The sequence below is a fragment of the Rhipicephalus microplus genome, chromosome X (genome assembly GCF_043290135.1).
Source record: "Rhipicephalus microplus isolate Deutch F79 chromosome X, USDA_Rmic, whole genome shotgun sequence".
Taxonomy (NCBI): domain Eukaryota; kingdom Metazoa; phylum Arthropoda; class Arachnida; order Ixodida; family Ixodidae; genus Rhipicephalus; species Rhipicephalus microplus.
This window is the reverse complement of record NC_134710.1, coordinates 132,414,155-132,431,769: the sequence shown is the minus strand read 5'-3', so window position 1 is coordinate 132,431,769 and position 17,615 is coordinate 132,414,155. Positions and strand designations below refer to the sequence as shown.

Below are 17,615 nucleotides of genomic sequence, written 5' to 3'. Positions count from 1 at the left end.
CTTTGTCGCTAGGGAAAGCAATAAATGCGATATCAGAAGACACTAAAGCGTTATACAAACTAAGGCTAGCTGCTCACTTTTTTACCTCGTGACTTAACGTAACTCAACAAAGCACTGGCCTAAGAAGACGTAACCACTGTAGCGAGTGAAGCGACTTTCGTGCCGTCCGTATATGGCTTCAACGCAAACTTTGCAATGACAACACAGCACGTAAACAGGCGTGATCAGTCTGATGATGTCATCTCGGTTGCTAAGGCGTGAGCGAATGCGTGCGGTCACACCCGGCTGGTCAAAGAGCGCATTTCTGGCGGGAGAGACGCAGCCGCTTCCCCTCCCTGCTCTGCAGCACAGCTTCGCGCGCTTTTCCGGCGACGCAAATGGCTGGATTGTTTCATCCTTGCTTGATTAGCGTTCATCAGCGCGCCTTTCCACTCGCACATAGAACATACGACGCTCGGGGCGAGGTTATCGCCCTTGAACTTTATGTAGAACATGACAGCGATGGCGACAGCACAGGTGTACTTGTAGGGTCCACGTAATTGATGCGACAATAAAAAGTTTACGAAGCTTCACGTGTTAAATCCACAATATTATCACGAAGCACGAGTCCGGATCAACTTTGACGGCCCGGGGTTCTTTAACGTGCACCTTAATATAAATACGCGAGTGTTCGTGCTTTTCGTCCCATTCGGAATTCGCCCATCGAGGCCGGCAATCGAGCACACCTGTTCATGGATCGAGACATCCCGCCGCATAATGTCGCCCACCAAACCAAATGAGCACGCTTGCTGTTGTGTATGTGTGCTGCGTAACAATTCACCTGCTGTACACCGGCCAATTCCGGCTACCATGCTATTACGTCGCAATCTATGCAGCGTCGCCATAGTGTTATATTTGCGATTATTATGGAATGGATCACACAGAATGCAAGAACAGGTATATCGTGCAACTCGAAGGCGCAGAGAGTATTTTCCCAGAGTGAGTTCTCCCTGCCACAAATACGCGTACGCGTATACTGCCATGTCAGCTAACAACGATAATTCAAATTTGTGAATTCCTTAGAAAAAGAATTTCCGATAGGCATAAGTTTTGATTAAATGACTCTCCCCCCCCTCTCTCTCTATCATGCGCGCTGCTCGTAGAGAGGCATGGCATCGGCTTGGCCGCGACGGTTTACTTCGATTATACGCATGTGGTTTCAATGTATCTTTGATTTCAATCTAAGACTAATCACAGACGACGGAGACAGAAGGCACGGCTTACGCATGGGATCTCAACACCGAAGTGAACAATGACTTAAGCTATATGTGACAAGGATCTACGCAGGGCTCGCGTGCTGAGCAAAGCATACAGCCTTACGGGAAACGGACGCTTCCATCTTCGCGATATGCCACAGAACCGGAGGCAATCGCACTGCTAATCTGTTTATGCTCGAGTTGCTCCGTACCGCCCGAAGACCCACCCGCACGCAAGCATGTGCCGATCCATTTCCAGCGTAATCGTAATGTCTCACAGGTGCTTCTGCTTTCCGTTTATGACTGCATGCCGCGATGAGCACGAGTTGCAGCTGACCCCTGATCGCGATAAAGGATAATGAAAAGAGAGAGAGACAGACAGACGAAGAAGAGGCTGGGTGGTAGGCGGTCTTTGCAATGCAGGCGACTCGGCTCGCGTGTTTGCACTGTTGAGCACATGTCTCGGTCTCCGAGGCCGGCATTCGTGCCCTTACAATCGCTAGCGGTCATCTTGAGTGCGAGAATAACTCTTAGTCGCTGCCATTTTGCAATCTGAACGGCTGGGTGCTCAAAGCAAACAAGAGCAGCCTGTGAGCTTCTGTAGGGAATAATAAAGAGCAGATGCTCCATCGTTCCGGAACGGCCAATGTCGAATCAGTAATCACAATGTAAAGAAAGAAACCGTTGCTTTTGAACGACGTAACCGGACCAGCGGGCGCGCACCCGTAGTGGCTTCGTGCTTGAGTGCTTCAGTAGGAAAACCTACCGTAGGCTTGTTGGAGCTGGAATAAAAAGGCTCCAGTTCGCCAGCTGTTCTCCTTCGTGAGCCTCCTCCGGAAGCGATATGGGACGCTACGACAACCTAACGCTCACGTTTTCCTCTCTTCCGGTAAGACACGACGTCCACATCAAAACCGAAAATTGACGGGAAACACGCGAAGTACAAATGGTGTGCTAGTTTCCGGCAAGAACTCTGCGTGAGCAGTTCGGGACGACATTCACAGCAAATCCAGTGCATAAATAGGAATATTATGGAGATGGGTATCTTGAAAAGGGTGATAGTCTTGAAGTTTCTGGCAAACTTAATAAGGGTTCTTTGGCGTTACACTTCAATTTTTAATTAAAACGTCTGCCCGACAAAGAGTTGTAAAAAATCGCGTAGTGGTAATAGCGATTTATTATGCAAGTGCGTTGGCGTGTTCAGTTAATCAATCTAAAAGGACTGGGTTATGATATGCGATCAATTATATTTGTTTAATGAATTTGTTAGAACTGCGAAAATATAAACTGTGAAGTAACGCCTGTGGTTTTTGGATTTATTGAGTTTGTTCGCAGCGTTAAATTCTGTTGTCCTAGTCATTCACCGAAAGAACTCAATGCGGATGGAGTTTTTACACATTTGGAGTACTTTAGTCCTCCGCACTTCATTTCGTCACAAATAGCTGGTCTGCTGTGAAATGCCCGCAAGCGTGTCGTGAAAACATTAAGAATCTTTGAGGAGAGATTACGACATGTTTGTGATAATTCCTTAGCAATAATCGGATATTACTGAAGTCAGCTGTTCGTCACATTCTTCGAGCAGGTTTTGCGCACCAATGGTTCCACACCGATTCAGCGTCTTATTACTAAAGTTTTGTCCCTTCGTTACTATAGTTATGCGAAGAGTTCCTCAGCAAGGGAGAGGGGGGATGGTTCATCGCAGATCCCCCGCTCCCTAATGAGTCAATATAAGGGGCAAAATTCGTCCGTCTGTCCCCCCCTCTTTCTCGTGCATACGCTAATGTTTGTTACGACTTTGACGTGCTCACGTTGAAGAAGTCGCATCATTGTATACCACAGTCTTTGGTGCGAAACTGATAGTTCCTGTCAGCTCATATCCTTGTAGTAGTTTGCAATGACAATTGAGAGTTTGAGTTTGCTGAGGCAGGGTTCGTCTCAGCACTGAGTTGCACTGTGGCAATGTACTCTTTATGTCAGGCTTTTACTAAAGCATGCACGCATTTTCGGTTTGCTTTACTTGGTTCCAGTTTCTGCTGGGTTTGGACACTGGTTACTTAATTCACTAACGAAGAATCCAGATTCCACCACTCTTGGCGCTTTTTTCTGAAGTGACTTGTGATAGCCATTTTCTACAATTTAGTGTTGCAGAGGCAGTTAACCAGACCTTTAACCACCTACCGAGTTGGTGACAGCTGAGGCCCTATCTAAAGTTTTTTTTTTTCGATAGGGGGTGGAGGGGGGTGTTGACACTCCATCCCCCTTTTGAACACTGTAAACGACAGACTTAAGATCCGCCCACCCGCACATCACATTTATTTGCTTGTTTGTTTACGCGTCACACGTAAAAAACGAGTAAAATTTCTCAAGGCAAGGTCTGCGAAATATTTATACTTCGGAGAAAGAATTAGGCACTGGGCGAGTGTTTCACCTCCTCTTTAGCGCTCATACCTACTAACTGGATATTCCACACGTTCTTCTGTACTTGCTTTGTGTACTTGGAACGCGATCGTCTAGCACCAACGTGATTATCTTACACTGCCATTACACACAGCGGAAATAAGCACCTATGTGCTATACAGCGCATAGGCTGCTGTATAGCGGTAAGTAAAAAAAAAATTCAGAATAAGAAAAGACAAAAGCATAAATGAGAAATTCGTAATAAACGAAAATTCACTCAGTTCCAAAACAAAAGAGTCACAATAATGAAACAGAAATTATAAGAACGAATCAGAAGCGCCAGTCACATGCACAAAACAAGACAGATGTCTATAGTACAATCGTACAAATACGGAATGATTAAGAAGGCGTTCGGTATTGATGGGTATAAGAACTACCGAGCAAAAGTTATTCCAACAGAGATAAATTCAGAGAGAATTGCACTAATGCGCCCATGAAAAGCGATGATGAAGAAAGGAAGAAACGAAAATGATGTCAATCACACGCCCAGGCGCTTTGCTACCCTATTTTTCGGGAATGGGACTCAAGTATTAAAAAAGGACGTGGTAGGGACTATTAGAGCCAACACTTCAATCTGTCTATGACGCTTACTATCCATCACTAAGACCAGTCGAATTCAAGGACTGCAGAGGCGCCCGCCTCACTTTACAAGCCTGCGACTCGCAGGTCTGTCGCTCAAGGAAACTATCGCTGTGAAAGTCGCACGTACCTTGGGAATCGATGTTATGCAAAGAAAGCAGATGGAAGGCGACTGTGTGGTGTAAATTTAATAAAAAAAAGTCACAGCTTTGCCGCAAAGGCGAAGCAATGAACGTGATAGTAAGAAATTGGACGGTCACGCACAGAATGGCAAGCAGATTGAAACGCGCCCCGTGTTTCACATTCACAAGTGACGCTAGAAACATACTCACAGACACAGGTGCAGATGAACGTGAATAAGCATCTCAATTGTTACTTCGCAGTGTCTGAAAAGCGCACCCTTTTCGCAAAAGAAAGCTGTGCAACGATTGCAGTGACCTTTGTGCATTCCGTAAATACAACAGAATCGTTCCAGTGCAAGCCAGCCAAGACGCATGATCCTCCCCACCGGGAGATAAAGCCGCGTGAGAGATGGTCCACTCCCCTCATCTCTGCGGGCCAGAGTATACACGTGAGAGATGAGAGCCGCCGCGCGCTCATTGGGCTATCTTGCTGATAATGGTGAAAACACGATAGTTCCCACCGCGATGCCCACCAACAGCGGCAAGTGGTAGATATAAATAACTTCCCGTTTGAACGCTGAAGAAGATGCGCTTCGGTGGCTCAGTGGTAACGCCTCGCATTCACGACGCGGATGTCCCCCGTTCGCTACCGCGCGCAGGAGTCTTTTTTTCGTGATTTTTTTCCTTTCATTCGTTTTCATATATATAGGTACGTAAACATATACGGCGCATGACATCGACGCCAACTCCGGTGGCAAAATCCAGCCGGGAGCGTCCATGTAATTGCTAGCACAATAAAACGAAACGTTACGAAGTGGTGCTAAAGATATTTGCAGGTGTACGCACAGTCATATATGTATACGTTGAACGGCCGCATATATTTTGTATTATCATTGTTTGTAGTTGCGTAATGATGCCAACCGCAACATGGATATTAGCAACACCAGAAGTAGTAAGCATATATGAAGCGCTGGTGCTCGCGAGGTTGGTAGTCCTGGACACGGCTACATAAATAAACTTAATCGGATGGCACTTACATATACAGTTGACGTTAACCCGACGTGACGGCTGTATCATTGGAGTTCATTTTTAACATTTATAAAATTCGATAGCCCAGCAATGCAACTACAATTCACGTTTCATTAACATTAGGGTCTATTTGACAAGTACTTCCGTGACGTGGCATGGCTCTGTGGTCGAATACTTGATTGCCACGCAGAGTGCATGCATTGGGTTCAATGCCTGCCGGGGCCCTGATATTTATTGTTTTCATTCGCCGGGTCAACGCTGCCGATTTCAGCTTGTTCTGAACGCTGACGAGTTATATTTACCAAATTATCTTACTCTGCCATACTAATTTTGGTTAACCCCAAGTTAAGGACGTGATCATGAGAGCACCCATACGTATACGCGGCTGTAGGTTGCTAGATACGTAGGTAGACGCGCAAAGTGGCCGCAATACGCAAAGAAATCGGTCGCATTTAGTGTTAGGGTCCCAGCAAGAATCGAACCCAATAATTATCTGTTGAAGTGAAGCATTTTACCACAGAGTAACGCCATGTCTCGAAACTGCTTTGGACAAAGATCCTCTGCAGGTGTCATGTTGGTCCAATGTCACTCGCGGTTGCAATGCTGGCTATTTAATTTTGTATACATTACATATGTACTCCTACGATACAGGTGTCTCGTCGGGTTAACGTCAGTTGTATACTTAAGCACCGTCCACTGAAGTTGGTCTACATGGCAGTAGCCATGGCTACCACCCTTGAAGACACGACCGCTATATAAGCGTATCGCTTCTGGTGTTCGGTAATATCCACGCTGCTGCTGGGATCATTACGCAGCTGTAAACAACTGGCTATGTAAAGCCGGTCCGACATACGCCTGCGCGCATACATCATTTGTACATACATAATGTTACTGCATATGTGATTTGGGTATGAGCCTGTGGGTAGCGAGGAACAGGCAGATTAGAGAAGAGGACGTTCGGCTAGCGAGATAGGCCTCCGGTGCATGACCCCTTGAAGACTACCAGTACGCCTCAGCGTAATAAATACATTACTAAACGTAACAGAGTGGTGGAGGCGCTGGGTACAGCACGTCGACGAACCACGGAGCCACAGCTGTGTGAACTTCACCGGAGCCGTCGTCTTGCTGGTCTGCCACCGACAACAACCATCATGACCGAGAGTGAAGGTCACGGCTCCTCAACTACGCAAAGGTCAGGGCCGGCTGCACCTCGGTATCGCTATATGGAACCCCGCCCGTTCGCGGGAAGAGCAGGCGAAGATGTGGATGCGTGGCTGACACATTACAAAATGCTGAGCCGGTACAACGCCATGGGATCCCACTGACCAACTGGGAAATATCGCGCTGTTTCTCACGGAAACCGCCTTGATGTGGTACGAAAACCACGAAGATTCCTTAACAACGTGGGATCGTTTCGCCGAAGAACTCAAGAACTCAATAGCGTCATACCGTAAGTATCGCTCTATAAGAAGATTATACCACCGTCACTTTCGCTTCGTCGCTTCGCATAACACCTATTATACACGTGTGCCGATTTTTTTTTATTTCACTAGGGCGTCTCACTCTCTTTTGCTTGATTACGTGCTGGTGCAATGGACCTTTCAATCATCATACAATATCGAAGCACTTAAAGTGGCGCCGCGAAGGACGGAGCTGTAGGCGTCGCGTGACGAGGCCACGTTGTGTACCGGTAGGCGTCAGCGGCAACAATAATGCATTCTGATTCTCCTCGATTACGTTGTCTGCTGTCTCGAACGCCACCGTTTCATCGTTTAGTGTTTATCCTGACAATAAAAGGGATGTCTTCCTGTCTCCCGAGCGGTTAAGCCGCCCGTTAAACTCTCGCTTGCGTTGCAGGATTCTTGCTGTAAAAAAATGAGGGACTCTTTAACTTCGAACCGCCTTTAAGAGTTGAACGCGATAGCGAAATTCAACCCCTAGTGCGCCCTTCAAACACTAAGTGCAAACATTATTGTGTTTGTTGCTGACCCGCAGGACGCGGGATCGAATCCCGGCTGCGGCAGCTGCATTTTCAATGTAGGCGCAAATGCTGTAGGCCGTGTGCTCAGATTTGGGAACACGTTAAAGAACCCCAGGTGTTAGAGATTTCCGGAGTCCTCCACTATGGCGTCTCTCATAATCATATGGTAGTTTTGGGACGTTGAACCCCACATATCAATTATTATGTTTTGTTACACACACACACACACACACACACACACACACACACACACACACACACACACACACACACACACACACACACACACACACACACACACACACACACACACACACGCGCGCGCGCGCGCGCAAGCGCAAGCGCGATTTTTTACAGTAATACAGTGACTGTGCAGTGTGGTCACTTCCCTCTGCTGGAACGGCGCTCTGCTGTAGTTGATATGTGGGGTTTAACGTCTCAAAACCACTATATGATTATGAGAGACGCCGTAGTGGAGGGCTCCAGAAATTTAGACCACCTGGGGTTCTTTAACGTGCACCCAAATCCGAGCACACGGGCCTACAACATTTCCGCCTCCATCGGAAATGCAGCCGCCGCAGCCGGGATTTGAACCCGCGCCCTGCGGGTCAGCAGCCGAGTACCTTAGCCACTAGACCACCGCGGCGGGGCGCTCTGCTGTAGTCGAGACATGTTTTTCACAATGTCTCACAGATGGCACACAGACACACACACACGCGCGCGCGATTGAATGGTACATACAAGTGTTTGTCTAAAGGAAGAGTCGCATGGCCTTCAAGATACACGCCGCGCGCTCGCCATCTTGAAGGGCATATAAGAGTCTCACAATGGCAACACATTATCCAGCGTTTTCTGTTAGCTTGATCAACGCGTTTGGAAAGGCATGATATGTTTTCCGCTAGAAGGACATAGTTGGCTCTTTTTGGAGCTGTTTGAAAGTTCCTGTGCGTTTTTAGCGGCGTTGGTGCTCTATCCCGGCCTTTTTCGACGTAGTTTGATGACCTCCCAAATGCGCCTACAAATCGCCGAATGGGCTCGTTTTCTTTGTGACACCTGTCGAACAAAATGCGTTAAGGAGACTTCTTCCACTACATGACATTCATGTAGTGTTTTTTTTTTCTTGGCGCAGCTGGAAGTATAGCATCGTGGCATTGTGGTAAGACACGTGCCTTCTACGCGAACAGCCCGGGTTCATTCCTCAATGAGACCGAAAATATATTCTTTATTTTATTTGCTTTTTCTCGATTTTTCGCCCACAACCAACGGTGCCGACAGCGATGACGGAACTTCTGTGACACGAGCTGTCTAACGCTATCGCATTAAAAAGGTGCGGAGAGGATGAGAGCTTTATAGCATAGTCTGAGTTCTCTAATGCATTTCGTGACTATCACGAACCAATGTTTTAACTCTGTAGAATCACCTTCGTTACACTGTAAACAAAAATATACCCATCTGGGATGAATCGGAGAAGGATGCGCCCGCTCTCCTCCGGTGACCTCACTCAAACCAGATTGCACGGGAGCAAATACATTCGTTTTCCACCGTTTTCCTTCCTGATCGCCGGACGAAGGAAACTGAAGGAAAACGGGGCCAATCCCCTGATTATGCTCCCGTGGTTCCTCCAGAAATGCTCCCACGCATTGCTTTTGCCTCGGTGGATGCTCCTCAATCGCTCCGGGTCATAGCTCACTGGCATTCATTGGCTATTCGAAAAGTGACGTAGGCAGTCTCACCGCCGGGAGGCCGTTCCCACAAATCAACATGGCGCAGACCAAGCTGGTGCGGTGAGGATTGTGCGAAGCGTTCGACCGCGTTGGAGAAAAGGAAATCGTTCTCAGCACCTTCTGAATGTCACCAGCAACAAGCAGCAACGAAGGTTATCAACGACAGAAGGGAGGGTTGCGAACGGGAATCGTGTGATGGTTCCTGGCAGCGAACGACACCTTGTGATATTGCGAGTGTTGATGGACCCGATGGTTGTTGGTGCGGCGAAAAAATGGTGAGTGAGCTCTCCTTGAATTACCGGTGTTATTCTTGTCATGTAGTGCTAATACTAAATAATTTTGGGTTGATAAACCAAACATGTGATCAATATTTGGCTAATTCCACAAGACGTCAGTGAAAAATCAGCGAAATTCCGATAATGCGTTGTTCGGACTACGTTTCTTTTTTCTTATAACATAACTTCAGTTAAGCAAAACGTAGAGGTGAGCGAGTTGGTACTGATTCATTATGGCGTAAATGTAGCGCAAAAAAGTGAACACCACAAGCACTTGTGTTTGTTCACTTGCTTGTACTCATCCTTTTTTTTGCGCTGCATTAATGCCATACGAACTTCGGCAAATTGAATCAAGTCGCTGTAATATTTGGAGCGCTGATTAGGTATGCAACAATCGAAAATATCATAGTTTTATGTTGATAATATAAAAAGGTAATATTTGTTATAGGTAAACCTAACTGGTTAAAATATAATTTTTGTCTTGTCAGTACACATAAACGGTAACATTTCTCCGGTTTCCATATCAATAAACGCCAGGTCGAGGTCTACCCCTGCTTAAAAATTATTTTGGTAGAATATGTAAGCTGAGCTAATAAAACTTGAGCAACTAAAATCAGCGTCAATTCTTCATAAATGTAGTAAATTGAGGCAGGGCAATGTAAATGGTACAGACTTTTAGAACGCATACACGCACTCATACTTGTGAAAAAGTTATTTTGGTTGGATAAATTGTATCTGAGATAATAATCTAGAAGTATTCGCAAGTTTCGTCGCCTATAGGGTGCGCATAGGTTGGTTGAATATGGCGCCCACAGAGAGTACAGAGTCGCTGAGCACATGTATTCTAGCCACCCTAGCACATGTGCGGCCAGCACTGTAGCTTTTTTTTTTTTTTGCTTCGCAATGGCTCTATCTTTTTTGCAGTCGGATATTCGCTGAGCACATGTATTCTAGCCACCCTAGCACATGTGCGGCCAGCACTGTAGCTTTTTTTTTTGCTTCGCAATGGCTCTATCTTTTTTGCAGTCGGATATTATGCGCCACCTAGACGTTTCAGAAACTCGGATAGGATGCCTCATTGAAGGCGGAGAGGTCCTGAATGCCAAACAGATCACTTGCTGTGGCGTGAAGGCCTGTAGCCCATCTGTCGTTGTGCAAGGACTCTTCTTGCAGACGTCTCACGTCCGCCAGAAGCCACACGTAGTGGAATTCACACATGACAGGGAAGGCTCTGTATATGAATGTTAGCGTGCTTTTCGTCTTCTCGCTAATCGTGCCGGTCCTCAAGACGTGCCTTTCGTGCACTGCCGTTCGGCGACACAAGTAGTCTTACTGTTCTTCAATGCTCCATACGTGTGTGCCGCTGTAATGTGGTGGTCAGGATGATCTGCTCTCACCCGAGCATCTTGTGTTTGATCCCGGCCGCGGTGGTTGCTTTGCAATGTGCGTGGAATGCTAGAGGCCGAATACCACGCGCTGTCCTTGCACGTTGCCCTCCACTGAAGGCGTGCCTCACGATCATTACATGGTCTGTCACGCAAAACCCCTAATAGTATTATAACATTCTGTATTTCCTTTCACGTCCTCAGTTTTGAGCGGATTCTTACAGATGTAAGGTTTCGCTGAGTTGTCACAATGCCGATATTTTTGACGCATTAAAAATATATATGCGACAGTACAATAACACTTATTCATACTGTATCAGTGGATACCAGGTCATTGCGACATATACGGCAATGACCGCGCAGATAAGGTCGCTAGATCTGCACATGACGGTACCCAATACACGGCCATCCCGTTCTCAAGAACCGACGCAGCTACAAGACTTCATTTGCTTGCACCTGATCTCACGCTGGTACAGTGGAACTCAACAGACTTCACAAACGCGCGCCTCCATAACTTCGATCCCGATCTGCAGCTTCTTCCCCCAAGGATATCTCGAGCTGAGGAGACTCTTCTATGCCGCCCGTGGCTTGGAGTGGCCTTCACGAACGCATACTCTTATCTCATTGGAATGGCCAGCTCTCCTACATGCACTCACTTACTGCAGCTGCGAAGAAATCATCGCGCACCTTCTGTGTGAGTGCACCCACTTCCACGCGCAAAGACAAGAACTGACTGCAGCTCTGGATAGACAGGATGATCGGCCGAGCCCATCCTTAGCCCAGAAGGCTTTGAAAGCTTTGCTGCGCTTTTTTGCGGAAAACTGGCCTCAGAGACAGACTTTAGTGTCTTATGCTCTTTGATGGTGCCTTTCCTCTGTCGTATTTATTTTTTAATTTCTCTCTCTCTCTTTCTTCGCAACGTTTCTTTTTAACATCTTTTATTTCCCTCACCTCTTTCCCCAGCACAGGGTAGCCAGCTGGTCTAAGAACTGGCTAAGCTCCCTGTCTTTCCGCTTAAACTTTCTTCCTCTCTTCCTCCTATATTTGCTAGTGCAGCTGCTTGTCATTGGATGGGAAGAGTCCAGAGATGTATTCAGTGCTAGTGCTTTATGTTGTGGCACTTTAGTTTTCAGGGCCATTGTAGCTGCAAAGCAGGTAATTCACGACGCTGCAAGCACATCGTCACGATGTGCATACAGCGAATTCTCTTAAACAGGCAAGCTCAAAGGCTTTTGCATTTAGAAATATAATATTATTTTGTTAAAATACCATTTCTTGATTGCTGCATGCAGTAAAACTGTACCCATATGCGTGCCCCAAAAAATCTAAATCAGTTAGTTTAGACACAAGCTAAAGGTGCTGCATTTTTTTTCGCGTACTAAAAATGGAGCTGGGGGGGAAGTGGTTCTTAAGATTGGAAAAGAAAAGAAAAGTGAACCCCGCAACTGTCTGCAGCTAAGTGCGACACCTCAGCAGTGGTTCACATGGGAAGGGGAATGGGGGATAATAGACTTGAGCGAAGAGAGGAAAGAGAAAGGAGAGAGCGAGCAAAGGAAGGGGGGGGGGCGCCTAGAAATATAAGTGGTTATATCAGAAGAAAAGAAAAGGAAGGTGCCGACCCGTAACTGTCTCTCCTTACGAGGACAACTCAACAGGTCAGCAGAGGAATGGGATATGGGGAATAAAAGATATAGGGAGAAGGAAGGAGGGATAAAAAGAATAGAAGGAAAATAGACGGAGAAGAAGCCGCCAGCCAACGAGAGGAAAAAAGAAGGAGATAGGAAAGTGGGGATCCGGTCGAAGCAGTCCAAGGGCGGGGTGCCACAATGCGAGAGCTGCACGGCGTCAGGAGACCGCGGAGGGCGAACCAGTCGGCGGGAGCTACGCTGAAGTCGGAGATCGCGAGGGCACAACCGTCCAGCTTGAAATCCTCCGAGCGAAGCAAAATGGAGCTTCCCCTACACCACGCATCGTGAATATATGGTGGTTTTGCATGTGAAGATTTTAGGTGTTTTGTAAGTTTCATGCAATAATCGCAGCACACAAGTTCCGAAAAAAAAACTACATTGAGCATATGCCACCAGATGAACTAAGTATTACACAGTAATGCCGCTATCATATGCACACATTTTAAATTGATACAAATCTTGAGAACGCCTCACAGATGCACGAGCACTACGTTCCGCTGTGGTTTGTGTTCGTGACAACTTGTTGTCATGAGGCGCCGAGGCAGACACTCAGAAGGATCAGCTGATGATTTCACTCGCTTCCTAGCAGGCTTCCTTATCTGCGGGTCAGCATACAGAAAAAAAAAAACGGATTGTAGCTTCACCAACGAATATTCCCTACAGGAATAGCTTTATATGATTATTTATTTTTTCACAACACAAGACGCCAAGTGCGTCATTCAAGAACTGTTACGTATTTCTAAAGCATAAGCTAAGCTGCTCGTTGTCGCTTCGCTGACCACAACTGTGCAGCTTGAGCTCGTTCAAGTGATGGCATACGGGTTCAGAGTTATGAGGAGGCGAGATGTAACAGTGACCATAAACTAGGAAGCAAAACCATAAGAAATGTTATGTAACGACCACAGTAATGTTAGTGCTACTGCGACACGCTGTCACAACCTCTACATCATTTTTTTGTAATGAACGCCTCAGTTGTCCTCGTAGAAAGAATGAAAGCATGCACACAAATCACATATTCTCATTTTCTTACCTATTGTTCCAGAAGTAGCCGGTGTTGACAACGTTCGCGCGACACTCTTAAATCGGCGACGTAAGTGTCTTGCCGAATCTCAACTTCACAATCCATTCTTTCTTTTTTCTTGCTGCGTCTCTTGGCAAGGCGTCTAGGCGGACTCTGGTCGACGCTCTGTATTTGTGGGGTTTAACGTCCCAAAACCACCATATGATTACGAGAGACGCCGTAGTGGAGGGCTCCGGAAATTTCGACCACCTGGGGTTCTTTAACGTGCACCCCAATCTGAGTACACGGGCCTACGTTTCCGCCTCCATCGAAAATGCAGCCGCCACAGCCGGGATTTGATCCCGCGACCTGCGGGTCAGCAGCCGAGTACCTTAGCCACTCGACCACCGTGGTGGGGCGACGCTCTGTTTGTACAATGCGGCACGCAGCACGTACGGTTGCTTTTGAAGCCTTTAAATTTGGTCATTTTATGCCAACTGCCACAATGTGGAGGGGGGGGGGGGTGATAGTAATGCCAATGACTCGAAGAAAAAAAAAAGCACACGCACCCTCGGAGCGCCGCTGTCGCGCCGCTGCTGCGATACTCTTTGAAAAAATTACGCTGGTGGCCACGGGGCGGCGTCACAGTCTACGGAACTTGCGAATACTAAACTCTTCGCGGGACTTGGTGCTTTCAGGAAAAGAAAAAGAGGGGCAAAACAAACTGACGATACTAGAGACGAGGAATGCAAAAAAAAGAAAAAAAATAAGAGTTGCTCGGCTGAACGAGTCATGCAGCGCTCGACGTTTCTGTGAAAAAGTGGAAGGGGCTAGTAAAGTTAACCCATATGACAGCCCGGCTGAACATTCTAAGAAGGAAGGGACATTGAAGTGAAAGGAAAAGGCACCCTTCCAAAAAACTAGTCGTATTTTCTGTGTAGACGATGGGAGAGATTACTATCCCTGCTGCTGCATTTTTTCTTCTCTTTTCAGTCGTGCTGCCGTGACTGTGGTTGCAGTTTTTCTTTTTTTGGCAGAAGACGGGAGTGAGAACAGTGCTGAGACGTAGTTTTCACCTGGGAAATGCAATGACACTGGCTTGTGAATAGAAGAGGGGAAAAGAACATTTCTTCAAGCCTGGTACGCTCGTCGTCACGCTTGCACGTGCATCACCTTCTGTGGACCCCAAAAGTGTGCACGAGCCTTTCAGTTGAGTAAACTGGTCGGCCTTCCCTTAGTTTCTGTGAAAATGCAGTTGGCTTAGGTGGCGTAATGTTTGTGCCTTTTATTGGTTATTTATTTTGTTACGTTGCAGTGAACTTTTTCTCATTTTGTATTTGAAGCTGTTCGTCTTGAAGAATTACATGCTCCTACAATAACTACTTTGAAAAATGTTCACAACGACAAGTATCAAAATAGAGCGGGTAGTGCAAATTAAAAATAAAACAATGCCAACTTATCTCGAAAATTATATTACAAAGGAGGTGAAGCTAGGCTTTCCTTAAATACAGGCCGCAACCATGCAAACTGTAAGGGCACACTTTCCTAGAAGTATGACGACGGGCACGCACTAAAATGCGACTGTAATATTAAGAATTATTACGTGATAAAATTAGGAAATTATTGGGAGGGGCATTCCTGTGCCGTCTACAAGAGTACCGAAATAAGATTATTTTGGTCAAAAATTGCTTTTGAATGTTTCAGCAAAGGTAGAGCTATCAATTTAGAAATATATAAAAAAACCTTGTCCAGTTTCGAGCTTGCAGCTGTCTCAGACCGGATTACATCAAATGTGCTTTTTTATATTGAACGCTCATCCTGTCTTTGTGTGTGCGTGTGTGCATGCGCGCATGTGTGGTCAGTTTAGAAGGTGCTTCTTCCCATAGACTTACAGATTGTATAGTGTTCGTGGCTTAAGTGTTCTCAGTTTCCGTGCCTCTCACACGATTTGCAGTTCTCATGTATAATTATTTTTTTGCTAAATTATGCAGGAAGCAATCAGCTCAAGCCTTGCTTCATCAATGAATCGGATGGGTGGTCCTTCGGGGATGGTGAAGAGTTGTTCTCGGTGGCCACGCTTTCTTCGTTTGTAGTTGATCATTTTGCTGCATTATGGGGTTCATTTTGAAGCGCTGCACTTCAAACCTGAGTGCTGTTGATTTCATCTGATCTGTCTTGTTGCCTTTTGTTTTTGATGGCTTTTTGCATGTTTGTTTATTCGTCTCCTTTTCCTAAACGCTCGGTAATCATTCAGAATTGACATCTTGTTTTGAATAAATCAAAAAATAAAACTCAAGTGTTTCCTTGAATTTCATCTTCTCCAGCACTGTGGAAAAAAATACACAGTGCCTCTGCAGTGCTTGCATGAGAATAGGGACTTCCATCAACTAACTAATGCGTGAAATGATCAGCATGCAATAAATAAACACTGGATCAAACACTTTAAAAAAGTACTGGTCTACATTACTGAAATTCTGTCTGGACGAAGTAAGTACATTCGTAAAATACTCCGGAGGTACCACACGAAATCTCCGGATAGCCAGAGTGAAAAACCCGCGAAAAATGCTCCGGAAATGCCACGTAATCAGTCCGGCCAGCCGGAGGAAAATTCCAATAAGAGTACTCCGGCAACGCCACGCAATCGCTCCGGTGAGCCTAAGCAAAAATTTTGCTCCGGATGTCCGGAGCGAAAATTGCTCCGGATAGCGGGGATGCTAGAGTACAAGAGTTTTACTCCAACCTCGCAGTAATTTTTTTTTTACAATGTACCCTTTCGTCCCGTGCAGTTTCCGCCCTATGTGATGTACTACGAGAGGAACGGCCAAACTCGCATCTACGGATTGTCGGCCTCAGCCATTGACAATATTACGGCCGCTCTAAATATCAGGTGAGTTCCTCGACAGTTTACTCCTATCACTTCGTGTTACGGTCGACAAGACGAACCTGTTTGTTAATGTTCCAGCAGCAGCAGCAATAATGTATACGTTCATTGCTGCGTGAACCGAACTTTCTGTAGGCCTGCCTGTGAGACAGGCACGTGTTCTCTGCGATTGCTTTGAGTGCGAACATGATACATGCTGTGCCGCCCACTGCATGCTGCGTAGATCACGCGAGTGACTTGCTTCGTTTCAAACGGCAACGCATAGCGGTGATTATTGCTCCCAGGCGGTGATAATCCGCATGGAAGCATGGGTGGACTATAAGAGGCTAGCCAACCGGCACGCATTCCTTTAAACCAGAGGTGACCGAATCGGTAACCGCTTTTTTTTTAATGTGGGCGCGATGTCAAAGGGCGTTGTCTCACTGCATCGCTGGTCATTGGAAACACCCACGTGCTTCGAACTCACGCGTGGTTCTTTATGTCACTTGTTATGAACAAAACAGTTTTCAGTGACTTCAGGTAACTTGAGCAGCTAATCGTGTGACTACAAAACGCGTGTAGGGTAGAATGACCGTATTAATGCCACGCGGCTGTACTCAATTTCTAGCTCCATCGAATGAAAGCGGAAAAGCAATGATATACTGAACACCCTGTAAACGCCCGCTATTTATTACAAAAAAGGATTGGGCGTGCCTTATCAGTAGGTATGCATCATCATATGACATCACCGTCCATTACGTTTGCGAGCGCTGTAAGGTCCACTGTATGTTCGCGATAAGATGGCGCTTGTCAATGTCGCCACACGTGAAAGAAGCTCTGCGCGCTTACGAAGCAATGCATGCACTTACGAAGCAGTTCCCTATTTTCCTGGTAATATAGGGGGCCTTCATAGTAATCGAACCGCGCCATCTATGATGACTGTTATTTTCATGTGCGCGTAGATTAAGCGCCATAAGGAGTGACAGCGGCTCTCTCTCTCTCTCTCTCACACACACACACACACACACACACACACACACACACACACACACACACACACACACACACACACACACACACACACACACACACACACACACATATATATTGCCACTTGGCCGCTAGTTACGGCGAGCGCAAGCGATGGCTGCCCGCGAGAATGGAAGACGATGTTCTGGGGCAGCGCGTGCTCTGGCCAGTTGTTTATTATTGAAGCAGCCATCTTGCCAGTTTTCGGCGCGTCTCCCTGCCGGCTCAGTTCTTCCTAGTTGAAGACCTTT

General features: G+C 46.5%; 1 protein-coding gene across 1 annotated transcript in view; it reads left to right on the top strand.

Moving 5' to 3' along the window:
* Positions 1-17,615, top strand: part of LOC142775106 (glutamate receptor ionotropic, delta-2-like) — a 79,353-nt gene that overhangs the window by 34,685 nt on the left and 27,053 nt on the right. Inside the window, exon 2 of the mRNA XM_075876445.1 lies at positions 16,262-16,362. Within this exon, the coding sequence (XP_075732560.1) occupies positions 16,262-16,362 (101 nt within the window). The remainder of the gene's footprint in view (positions 1-16,261; positions 16,363-17,615) is intronic.